The sequence below is a fragment of the Mixophyes fleayi genome, chromosome 10, assembly GCF_038048845.1.
Source record: "Mixophyes fleayi isolate aMixFle1 chromosome 10, aMixFle1.hap1, whole genome shotgun sequence".
NCBI classification, from domain to species: Eukaryota; Metazoa; Chordata; class Amphibia; order Anura; family Limnodynastidae; genus Mixophyes; species Mixophyes fleayi.
Genome location: NC_134411.1, coordinates 37,981,336 through 37,994,333, shown reverse-complemented (window position 1 = coordinate 37,994,333; position 12,998 = coordinate 37,981,336). Strand labels below are relative to the sequence as shown.

The window sequence follows — 12,998 nt, the reverse complement described above, 5'->3', positions numbered from 1 at the left end:
TTCTCTCTCTCTCTCTTTCTCTGTATCTCTCTCTCTCTCTCTCTGTATCTCTCTCTCTGTATCTATATCTCTCCGTCTCTCTCTCTCTCTTTCTCTCTGTATCTCTCTTTCTCTCTGTATCTCTCTCTCTCTCTGTATCTCTCTCTCTCTCTGTATCTCTCTCTCTCTCTGTATCTCTCTCTCTCTCTGTATCTCTCTCTCTCTCTGTATCTCTCTCTCTCTGTCTCTCTCTCTCTCTGTATCTCTCTCTGTCGCTCTCTCTCTCTCTCTGTATCTCTCTCTCTCTCTCTCTCTTTCTCTGTATCTCTCTCTCTCTCTCTGTATCTCTCTCACTGTATCTATATCTCTCCGTCTCTCTCTCTCTCTCTCTTTCTCTCTGTATCTCTCTCTCTGTATCTCTCTCTCTGTATCTCTCTCTCTCTGTCTCTCTCTCTCTCTGTCTCTCTCTCTCTCTGTCTCTGTATCTCTCTCTGTATCTCTCTGTATCTCTCTCTCTCTCTCTCTGTATCTCTCTCTCTCTCTCTCTCTCTGTATCTCTCTCTCTCTCTTTCGCTCTCTCTCTCTGTATCTCTCTCTCTGTATCTCTCTCTCTCTCTCTCTCTCTCTCTCTCTCTGTATCTCTCTCTCTGTCGCTCTCTCTGTATCTCTCTCTCTGTCGCTCTCTCTGTATCTCTCTCTGTATCTATATCTCTCCCTGTCTCTCTCTCTCTCTCTCTCTCTCTCTGTATCTCTCTGTATCTCTCTCTCTCTCTGTATCTCTCTCTCTCTCTGTATCTCTCTCTCTGTATCTCTCTCTCTGTATCTCTCTCTCTCTGTATCTCTCTCAGTATCTCTCTCTCTGTATCTCTCTCTTTATCTCTCTCTCTGTATCTCTCTCTCTCTCTGTATCTCTCTCTCTCTCTGTATTTCTCTCTCTCTCTCTCTGTATCTCTCTCTCTCTCTCTCTCTCTCTGTATTTCTCTCTCTCTCTCTCTGTATCTATATCTCTCCCTGTCTCTTTCTCTCTATCTCTATCTCTCTCTCTCTGTATCTCTCTCTCTCTGTATCTCTCTCTCTCTGTATCTCTCTCTGTATCTCTCTCTCTCTATCTCTCTCTCTCTATCTCTCTCTCTCTATCTCTTCAAAGTGGGAGATCCTCTACCCTAGGATCCAGCAAAGCTTCTCCCATGGACTAATCCATCAGCGCCCAGGGGGGTACAAGCCTTAAGACCATACAACTCCCCAAAAGTGTTCAGGAGAAGCCCACAAGGGTCACTCAAGCACAACTGAAAAGGAAAAAAGTTTCAGAACTTTTTTCAGCTTATTTCTGTCCCCCTGATCTACTTACCTATAAGTAGCTACGTAGGTGTCCTGTGACCCGAGAGCTCGTATTTGTTCGCTGTTCGCCCAGGAACTATTGATTGTAAACTCAGCTGCTACATTGGGCTAGGTCCTACCTGTTTCACCCTTGTTGGGACTGCTCAGTGTAGGATCAGATTATATAAACAAAGCCTCACTGAGGTGGGAAGATTTAGGGATATCTTTAAATTAGTCCATATGGACAATATTTAAATAACTATGACATTACCCAGAAGTCTGTTTTCCTGAATGGGAGTGGCTTATTTGCATATGGTCTTTAGGACGTAGCTTAAAGATCTCAGCAACTCTTCTTATGTCTTTATTTAGCCCATAACTTGGTGAAATTGCGTCCCATTCATGTATAAACAGGCACATATACATTTATTGTGTTTGTTCAGGATCTGTAACTTAACCACACGGTTGAAAAAGTCCTTTTTTTCTTCCATAAAACATCTTTATCTATTGAAGGTCAAGTTAACTTCAAATATTGTACACACACTTATTATTATATATAGAGAATTACACATCAGGATTACACAGAACGCAGCCTATTGTCAACGCAGAGATTCTTACAGAAGGTTTGGAAGAATGAATTGAAAAAGACAGAGAAGTAGGTTTATCAGACCTTACAAAAAGGAAAAAGGTGGGGGTGTTGCCCATAGCAACCAATCAGATTCTAAGAATCATTTATCTAGACTGTGCTGGATACAATGTACAAGAAGGATTAATGCCGGGTACCAAGTCCTTATAGTGAGTCTTCAAAGGAATGTTGACAGTGGAGCCAAAACAATATTGATTTCTAAAGGCAGAATTATGTATTGTGATGTCCCTTTAAATGGTAAGATTATGCCCACACTGTAATAAATATCATTACGTGATAAACATATTGTAACGCTGCTTAATTCAGGTGTCTGTGTACAAATATAATTACATTGTAATCTGTAACGTTAATAACAATCTGTTCACTTTCTGCTTTCTTTCTCAAGGGCTTTATCAGGAAGACACGGTGAGTTTTACGACGAGTCTTAAACGGTTTGTTATTGGGATTTCACAAGAAACAATGGCTGCAAAGGTTTTATATTAATGTGGTATAAATGGCATTCAGAAATATATGGACTTTTTAGAAGTATAGTATGTTAGAACGTAATTACGGAGAAAAGATTTTCTTGCAGTTGCAAGTCCAGGCTATAAAATTGGTCAAATACGCTGCAAATAGGAACCTAAATGCTTCTGTTGAGAGCTTTATTTACCAAATTCTTAGATGTGGCTAAAATAAGATTGTATGCCAAAGATATTCATGTGTTTTATGAATGTTGCAAAAGGTTTTATAACAAGGAATCAACCTGTGTTGTAGCTGTTACCTCTGTTAGATTTACCTTAGTTATGCACATTTATGACAAAAGACAGAAAATGACTTGTTTAGAATGTTAAAGGTTCTGGGGGGAAGCTTAGTGACGTCTTATTAAATGTGAATTTTCTGTAAGATAAGAGTTATTTCTGTGTCACTGATTGTTTGCTGCATAAATGATTTTATGTTTTTGTTTTTATTGAAGAGAGAGATGCATTCGATACGCTCTTTGATCACGCTCCCGACAAACTGAATGTGGTGAAGAAGGTAAGATGTGACGTTTTGTTCCACTCTTCTTGTATGTAAGATGGAGTAAGATTATATATCACCCCAGTGTACCCCCAGGTCACTCCCGGGCATCCGATCAGTAGCCAGAATAGAAAATACACCTTGTTAAACTCTACTACAGGGATGTGATAGATGACACAGAGGACCTGAATCATTTATGCTGACATGAGACATATTTTGCGTAAAATCGATCTGCGCGCGCGCAGAACAAGACCGTATGCCTGAGAATGCTGAAACGTCCAATTCATCTTAAAGCACAAAGGACCCTTACTACAGCCTACAATTTCAGGGGGGGGAGGAGGGACGTATGCACGTAGTCAATGTAGAGTAATAACGTGCCAAGGTCGGGTGCAGACAGCAGCGTCCGATTCAAGCTTTGGGCATCTCATGATTTTCTGAGTGAAAAACCTGGTAATTCTACAGATGTTTGCAATCCTTTTACATACTGAAAACTGAATTGCTTCTCTGTAGATAATAGAAAATGGCACCCCAGCATTGAAATAATCCCTTATATCTGTAGAGATTTGAGACAGACCTTTACACTGGTACTGTTAGGGCCCGCGACCACCAAGATGAGCTTTTAGAACGGATAGTGTTGAAGTCTTCACCTTTAGCTGCCGCCTTTCCCGTAGAGCTTTATGTGCTCACAGGTACTCGGATGCCCCCAGGTCTTAAGCTCAGTGTAATAAAAGATCATCTATGATGGATCCAGAGGCGCTAGCCCAGACCGGAGCAGGTGGTCAGTGGCAGTCCGGGGTCCGAAGTAGACAGACAAATCGATATCCAAGCAGAGCTCACAAGCGAAGCAGCGTAGTCCAGTATTCAAGCCAAAAGGTCAGGGAAACAGGCAAACAGTCAAAGCCCAGGGTACATTTTATTTATATTGTCCCTCTGTCTTTAGTTACCGGGAAGTTTACCGTTCTTTGTTCTCTTCTCACGTTTAGACTTTGATTACGTTCGTTAATAAGCACCTCAATAAGCTGAATCTGGAAGTGACAGAGCTGGAGACTCAGGTAGGAAATTATATTACTCTACATTTACATAGATTTTTGCATTGAAGTCGCTTTACACCTGCAGGCTGCTTTATTTTATTGGAATCTATATACCCTCCTGCAGCTTTTAATCAGTACATTACCTTGTCTTTATCTGTGGCTTACTATGTATGAACCCGTAAATGAAAGGTGTGCGCCCCCTTTACATATTAAAGTGAGGTTCAGGGTGTCTTGTTATGACGCACCACCTAGAGGCTGGGCGGAGAACTACAAGGGGCTGTAATAAACAATTCTGGGGTGCAGTTAATGAACATAGATTTTGGGGGTGTAGCTCTAACATACCATGTTCTAGTACAATACAGCTCACCCCGATTCTTGTCCTTGTTTTCTCTCCCGCAGTTTGCAGATGGAGTGTACCTAGTCTTACTGATGGGTCTCCTGGAGGGGTATTTTGTTCCCCTCTATAATTTCTTCCTGACTCCAGACAGCTTTGAGCAAAAGGTAAATTATGTTCAGGTAGTTTCTGTGGCTGTAATTTAGGGGATGTGAATAGATACCTGTGTTTTTCACAGTGTCTCGTTTACCAGAATTAGGGGCATATTCAATTCCGATCCGATTTGCGGTAACGCGCGTTACCGCGGAAAATGCGCACAACTGCCGGTAATACGGTATCGCAATAACGCAGATTTTCGTATGCAGCCCTATGGGCTGCGAACGAAAATCCACATTATTGCGGTACTGCGGATTATGTTCGCGGCCGTTCCGGCGCGATCCCGTGAATCGGGATCGGAATTGAATATGCCCCTTAATTTGCAACATTTGGATTTGTGTTGTATTAAACTGCATACTGTTTGGCGTTATTTGGGATTTAAAAAAAGATAAGAATACTTTAATATGAAGGTGATAGAAATTAGCAATGTTCTATTCAGCTGCCACAATATTCTGTAGAGGGTGCGCTAATTGCTGGATGCTTGGGTGGGTAATGCAGAAAGTTTGGTTATTTCACATGTACTACATATTTATAAACATATTGTTATATAAATATAATTTCATACTTGTGTTATGGCTTTTGTTGATGTAAAGTCAAAATACTGCCATTGCTGAGAGATGCCTCATCCAATAGATATTTTTATTAAAGTGAATGACAGACTTGTAGATCTCTCTGTCTGTCGCCTGAGCCTTCTTTGACAGAAGAGAAGTTTTCATGATGCATTTGTAAGCGTTGTTGCTTTTCTTTACTCTTTTTTTGATTGGGTGTCCTAGCTGCCTATCATGTGGAACAGCCAATCTCAGTGCAGTAAAGTTTAGGGCACACGCTGGTTAACACTTTGGATAAACTGCAAGTCACAGAAGTCTGTAACAGGGTTGACATCCCCTTCGTTAGATGCAGATACACAGAGAAAATATGTAAATGGTCGTATATTGTTCAGTGGTGGTTAAACTGCATCATGCAGCAGATAGTGAGAGATTGTGACTCTATTGGGGGTTAGTAGATCCTAATGCTGGGTCCTCTGGCTCTCTACTAAAGAATCGGGGTTAGAACTTTAAAGACAAAATAATAGCTATTTAATTTAATGTAGAAAAATGGTACTTTATGTTTGTTTTGCTAAATTGCAAAATGTATGTAAAATGCAATAGTTTTGACTGTTTTTTATCCGTACAGAATCCACGGCGTGACATTTGTACAGCGAGTCTTCCTCCGCGTAGTGTTTGCTTCTGTAGTAGAGTAGGAAGCAACAACAAGTTAATAAAATCCGTTTTCACGCAAATTGCTGTTTTGGTAGCGCTTAATGAAATGTGTATGCAACATGTTGAGAGCGACATCTGTTCCAGGCTTGTGTGAGGGTTTTTTTTTCTTGGCAGAACTGAAATGTAGATGAAGTGTTTAGTGCTATAAAGAAGATAACTTTCCCATTAATGCCGTAAAATGAATATTTATAGCACAGGTCTCCGTTAAATAAAGGGCAAAGCATTGGTATTGTGGCACAGTGGAGTATTGGGTTTGATTTGGGTTTGATTTTATATCATATTGGCGTGATATAAAAGAAGGGTAATAACTGTATTGTCTGACAGCATGGTATCAAGGTACTTCGTTCATAGAAACATAATATTCGCTCGTTAACGGTTCGTTGCTAGGTGAGATACAACTGTGATTTTTGCAGAGCATTTATGAATTCTTCCTGTTATTCTTCTTATTTATTTATATAGCGCCACTGATTCCGCAGCGCTGTACAGAGAACTCACTCACATCAGTCCCTGCCCCATTGGAGCTTACAGTCTAAATTCCCCAACACACACTCACTGAGACCTGCCAGTATGGTTTTGGACTGACCGTTGGTTGATGATTCTCCATGTGCATTTGCAAGGTGTCGCTTCCAAGCATCTACTACTCTTTCAGAAATATGTCTACCGAGCTTTGAGAATATATTCCTAAAATCCATTTTACATCGCCCCTCCCCAAAATTCAAATAGATTCACTGCTTGTTCCTATTCCCAGGAACACTGGGGTTTGGGAGAACCCGCTACACACACACCGTTACCTTCCGTGTTGTTGGCTAGAAGCTGATTGGATGAGCCATTCCTGTGAGCCGTTGTGTTTCACTTTAAAATCTCTGATATTCCAGTTACACCCCCTTTATCTTCTTTCCTCTAATTACATAATACAGGCCATGAATCGTTGTTACAGTTTGCAACTAGATTTCTATTTAGTTGATTTAAACTTCTTAGCCCTTATTATAAATCCATCCGCCTATGCGGCCAGGTGATCGTTCAGAAATCCTTTGTTGATAGTATGTGTATTATTAGTACTCTGGGGGGGTGTAGAAATATAGACACATTTATTGCCTAAGACGTTGTGGGCAGTTCAGTATGATCAGAAAACATTTAGTGTATGCAAATATTAAATAATATAATTTTTTTAGCTTTTTTTTAACGGGGTGAGATCCTGGGACATCAGAGCAGCTCATCCCTGATATTAATAGATATAGAAATTCTGCATTATGGTCAGAGTGTCCACTGTCATAGGCAAACCGATTGGGGGGGGGGGGTTTCTAGTGTCTGGAAACCCACATCCAGGCCTGGGGCACTGTATAATTGAGGTGGCTGGACCCTGCCCCCACTTCACACGGCTCTGCTCGAAAACCGAGAGCTGCATGCACCTAACAGTAGTGCACGCAGCATTACCCATGTATATTATAGGGATAGGAAGAGTTAGAGAGCAGCCAAGCACTGTCTAATATTATAGCCACACCCCATGCATGCTGGTCACGCCCACTGACGGCGTGGTGTGGAAAATCCCCTCTGCAAATCCTGCGTTTGCCCCTGGTTGTATGTCATCAGAGCCGTCACTAGGGCTATGCAAGAGGGGCAACTGACCAGGGTGCAGCGCTGAAAGGGGGCACAGTTTGTGAATATTTTAGGTTTCTTTGGTCAAAATTGAGGGCAAGGTGGGGGGCTCCAGTTTTCCTTCTCGCTCCAGGCGCAAAAATTTTAAACTACTGCTCTATGTGCAATGTTTGGGTGGCTAGGAACCAAACTAAATGGCCATTGTAAGTCAGGTGGGTACAGCCAACTTCTGCCATCCTCTAAAGGACTTATGGGGAGAGTTTCAATTCCCAGCGTTGTACTTTAGACCAACGCGGTGTGCGCATCACTACCGTTAGTACGGCCATTTTACATCGGATTTCTGCTCCCGGCTCAGGGAGCTGCGTGCAAAAATCAGCGCTGAAATTACGGTACTAACGGTAGTGATGCGCACCCCGCGTTCTTCTAAAGTACAACGCCGGGAGTTGAATCCCCCCCCCCCATAGAATGTATACAGCGAGCGATAGGGAAAGCATCACGTGTGAGAGAGCGGAGAAACACACAGCCCTAACTCAATGCCATTGTCTGGTGGATCTTGTTCCGGCAAACTTAATGCCGTTATCTCTTATAATTACCAGGTCCTCAATGTTTCGTTTTCATTTGAGCTCATGCAAGATGGCGGCCTGGAGAAACCTAAACCGCGCCCAGAAGGTTTGTCTCATCCAACGTTGCCGTTATTACCGTCTGGTTATTTATTCCTCTATAACTAACACCGTTTTATTTCTCCCGTAGACATAGTGAACTGCGACTTGAAGTCCACTCTGAGGGTCCTCTACAATCTGTTCACCAAATACCGAAGCGTGGAGTAACCAGGTGCCCGAATGAGGGGGGGAAAAAAATCAGGATTCCAGATAATAAGACAGGGACACTTCATTTCCGTTCCAATTTTTTTTTATTTAATGCTGAGAAAAAGGGAACATTTTATATTATTATTTTCTACTGTACAAGAACTGTTCTCGTGTCGTGTTGTAAAAGGACCTAACAGGGAAGCAGTTCAGGACCACCGCAGTATAAACGGGAAGTTTAGAGACTTGTATAAATAGGACGGTGGCAGTTATAATCACCAATATAATATATCTGCTGCTAATATCACAGCCATTAGTTTGCATAGATGAGTCTACTTAATCTAAAGGGAGGAATTGGTGACGGATCCGATCACCTGTCTTTGTTTCTTAGCATTCCATCCAAGACTATTATTTCACCAGCTATAACCACATCCCTGTATCCGTAACATTTATTCATCACGGTCGTTTTCGCATGTATTTTGTATGCTCACACGGTACCACTTTTTTATGCTATGTTTAAGTGCTCCCCCAAGAGCAGTTCACGTTTAAGAAACCCCTGTTATATCAAAGGCAGATGGACAACTCCTGCGTGAACAGCACTGTTCCACCCTCTCTAAAGTTCACCAGTGTAGGGTCAGTTTGTTAAGGAGAGTTTACTGGCATGGTTTGATGTCACAGAACACATAAAATATTGTAATTCAAATTAATAATCAATAAAAACATCACTTTATTATCCATTCACATCATTTTAAGCTGCGCTACAGTTTCTTACTAATGTGCCAATGAAAAGATTGTGGCTTGTGATTGGCCCTTCAGCTTACCCCGCTAACACCATTTAAAGTTCGTAAACTAAATTTAGAACAGGCTAGGCACTAAGCAAAACTGTCTAATCAGTTGTCTTATTGTAGCCAATTTCACAATAAAAGCCAAATTAATAAAATGACAATTTTATTTTTCTTAAGGCGACGTCCTTAAAATGTATTTCTATAAAGCTTTTACATTAAAAAAATGACCTTTTGAAGGCAAAATTCAGAAACAAATACAATTATTTATTTCTGACATATTTATGACATTAAGCCACACCCACTTTTTTAGGACGACTGTTAAAGACTTAATAACAAGGCAATAAAATATTCGCAAAAGATTTGTCAGATTTCACATATTGAGTATATTTCTGCAGTTTCTGTGAGATCGGCCTGTAGTTAGGATCTTGCTAAAGCCAAGGAAGCAAATTGTAACGAACAGATTCACTGTGACTAGCTTTTATAAACGTGGGATCAATTACTGCTTTACACCTCAATTTACCAAACGGTGTTTTACGCTAAAGATTGATATATGTGTAATGTACTGGGTAGAATTAACATCCAGCCGTATAGAATGACACAATTTTCTCTCCCGTTCAGATGAGGCTTTGGTTTGGTTTCTGCTTATTTAACAGATCATTTTATGGCTTGTGCTAAATTAGACTAATGAATAACTAGCAGGGCATATCATTACCCGCTGTGAGAATTAAAACCGTGAAATGTATATATGAAAAACACTCGGCGGGTCGTTAATCTGCCAGCGATACAGAACACGTATGCCTTTATGTCAGGTATTTTTCTAATCAGACCCTGTAATATCATTACTAACCCCTGCAAGGGCTTCGAATGGATTAATTGTAAGTCATGTTCCCATATTAAATGGTGCTATATTTAAACACATATTACATGCGAGCAGCAAAATACTGTTTCAATAATAATACAATATATTTCCTATTGTGATAATTGGCAAGTAACATCTGCGCCCGGAACCAACTTGCCAACCGCGATTACAACATTTTCCGTTTTCTTTTGCAAACACTGCTTGCTTGTGACACTTGATACTGAAATTATTTTGTATAAGCCGACATTAAGAGCATATATTTATTTTTTTCCTACGTCTTCACATAGGAAGTAAAGGACTAACTTCAGCTGGTTTTCAGTATAACACATTTTTCTACATTGTGCGGAGTTAACGAGCGACAGCATTTTTGAACAGACAGGTTGTTTAAAGATGTCCTCCGCTTTCAAATACATGTCCGGCGAGATTTGCTGGCGCAAATTGCGTCAACAAGGCCTTGATCTCTTTACAAGAGGAGAAGCCGGACCCCAAGGGGAGGTCTAATCTTCCGGGAATCCGGTAAGATTCCTCACAGACATTCCGAGAGCGAACACAAAGGCACAGCTATTAAAATAGATATATACCCCTTCAATAACATTGAGTACATAGCGATAACGTAATGTAACCCATTGCAACCAATCAGACATTAGCTTTCATTGAAACTCACATTAGACTGATTACAGCTGACATCTGATTGGTTACTGCTAGTTATTCACTCCATGGTATTAAATAAGCCCCTTTGTTGTTAAAGGCATGCTAACCCCATTTTTTACAAATAATTTTCTCATATGATTTATGTAATGAAGTCTATGACAGTGTCTGCTACAAGCAGCTGTCCACAAGGGCCGGCAGGCAAATTTTAGCCCAGGGGGCGAGACTCGCAGGGTGAGCCTGTTAGGAACATTTTAAGGGAAAATAAAATTCAAGTCACCCAGTGACCCAGGCCAAGTAACTCCACGATGGCCCATTGTTCTTGTTGTATTTCCAGATAAGACCTTTAAAATTTTGACCCCCAACCCTCTCTGCACCCCCTTCTCAAATCCGGACAGCAGTACTTTCTCGATTGGCTTTAATTTAGAAGGGAGAGAACATTAAAACAGGCAGTATTTTCACATTTACTTTCCTGTATATAACACAAATAAAGAGAGAACAGTTTTGAGGTTACTGTCCCTTTAAATACACATTTCTTATTTTTGTTTTTAAAGCTAAAGTTGTTTTATTTTTTTTATTGCACTCTTAAGGAATATTAATTCCCCTTTACTGTTTCCTTTCCCTCAGAGCAATATATAACAAATGATTTACATCCTGAATTGACCTTTTCTTGTGAAACAGAACTTTTTAATTTATAGGGGCATATTCCATTAGGTCCGAAGATCACGGTTGCGTGGCGGTTGCGCACTGCATAACGTAATATGGTACCGTAACAACGTGGATTTCCCTTCGCAACCCTATGGAGGATCCCAAGGGAAATCGGCGTTGTCACCTGTAGTACCTTCACCGGCCGTTCTGGAATGTAACCGTGACCTCCGGACCTAATTGAATACGCCCCATAATCTGAAAATAAGAAGGTCATGTTTATAAAGGGAGACACAGTTGTAGTGGAAATATATATATACAAATATGTCTTTCAGGCCATTGTAGTCCTGCATGACACACGATTACACGGCCGGGTTTGGTAACGATTGACTAAACACTACATTTTTATATTAGAGTTATTATAATTTTTGCCTTTACAGTCAAGAAGCTATTGTACGTTTAAGGCTGTATCTTTTATGCATTGTAATATATCATTTTCATTGATAGTAGATTGGAGGGTGAGACAAAATACTATTAATTGACATAGTTCCGCTGCCCGAATTATGCGGTGTAGGACGCCATTTTGTAATCTGAACATACGGCAGCCTATCGAGTCACTAGGAATCGGTAACAAAATATAATGTATAAACACTAAAAAAATGTCTGCATAGAAAAGTGAAAAAATTAAAAATATAAGACAACAAATCAAACAAGAAACAAGTATCAATTGGTCATTTAAAAAAAAAAGAATTTTGAGTAGAAATAATCAGGGTAACATTACAACTGGGTATCGAAGATCATCCACCTGTAGTCGCTTTAAACCTTAAAATTAAATTTTAAGGGTTGTCCTCATCTTTAGTCCCCCATTTCTTGAGGTGGAATAGATACTGAAATTAAAGGTCCTTGTTTGTTTTATATTAATAACTAGTTTTATCTGGCCACCCTGCAGCCTAGCTTTCAGGACAATCTAGACAGGAAGTGGTGCAGCGGCCATTTTGTTACAAAATGGCCGACTTCATCCTCCCTGCGGTTTGAAGATACTGCCATAACACGTGCCGAAGTATTTTTGTATTGCGCTGGGATCTGCTTCTTGCATTTGTATTTTTATGTTGCTGTTGGTATTATGAAGAAAGTATAAAATTATATTTCTACCTTGATGTATCACATAATATGTTGTTTTTTTCCACTCAGAATAAAAAGCTTTATTCATTGATGACATTAGTAGTGTTTGATATCAGGGGGATCTGGGTGCAACCTTATGATGGAATTTAATATCAAGTTGAGCTGGGTACACACCTATGCAATCTAATTCTGTAACGATTTCACCAGCGACTGAAAGTCCCGATGATCATGCAGATTCCTGTGTACACACCTACACGATTTACCATCAGATCTGTGATCTTCATCTCTTATAACCATCTGCTGAAAAGATGGTGACTCTGTACACTGTACAGATATCTGCCTACACTGCTGGTGGTGAGTGCGTACACACTGCCACATTTGCCCGACATCGTTCTATAACTGATTGTGATTTTAGGAAGTATAGAAACCATATTAACAGATGTGATGTGCTTTGGTAAGATGAAACATGATAGTGGGAGCGTGCATACTCTGGCAATATCTGCGCAAAAGATCATTTATCGTGTGATTTGTGCGATAACTGCATCAGTATGTACCCAGCTTAACTCTGGAAATAGAATGCTTAGGTTTAAATGAAAGACGTTGTGTCATGTGTCACCTAAAGGACATTGTCCTTAATGCTCATGTTAAGTGAGTGCATAAGATCCCTGGGCGCTTTATGAAATGCAGAACGCTGGCTGAAGAGACGGCCTCCTGCTGCGCCCGGGCGGGATCCTACTATGTCACAGCTGCTCTGCAGTAAAAACGCAGAGAGACTGTAGGAGGAGCACAGTAAAAGTTCCTTTAGGTAAAATACGAGTGATCCTC

General features: G+C 40.5%; 1 protein-coding gene across 1 annotated transcript in view; it reads left to right on the top strand.

Moving 5' to 3' along the window:
• Nucleotides 1-12,264, top strand: part of PARVA (parvin alpha) — a 53,351-nt gene extending 41,087 nt beyond the window's left edge. The window contains exons 7-13 of the mRNA XM_075188689.1: nt 1,854-1,948; nt 2,325-2,344; nt 2,892-2,953; nt 3,919-3,987; nt 4,366-4,467; nt 7,908-7,980; nt 8,062-12,264. Coding sequence (XP_075044790.1) covers nt 1,854-1,948; nt 2,325-2,344; nt 2,892-2,953; nt 3,919-3,987; nt 4,366-4,467; nt 7,908-7,980; nt 8,062-8,138 — 498 coding nt within the window. The 3' untranslated portion in view covers nt 8,139-12,264. The remainder of the gene's footprint in view (nt 1-1,853; nt 1,949-2,324; nt 2,345-2,891; nt 2,954-3,918; nt 3,988-4,365; nt 4,468-7,907; nt 7,981-8,061) is intronic.
• The last annotated feature ends 734 nt before the right edge of the window (nt 12,265-12,998 follow it).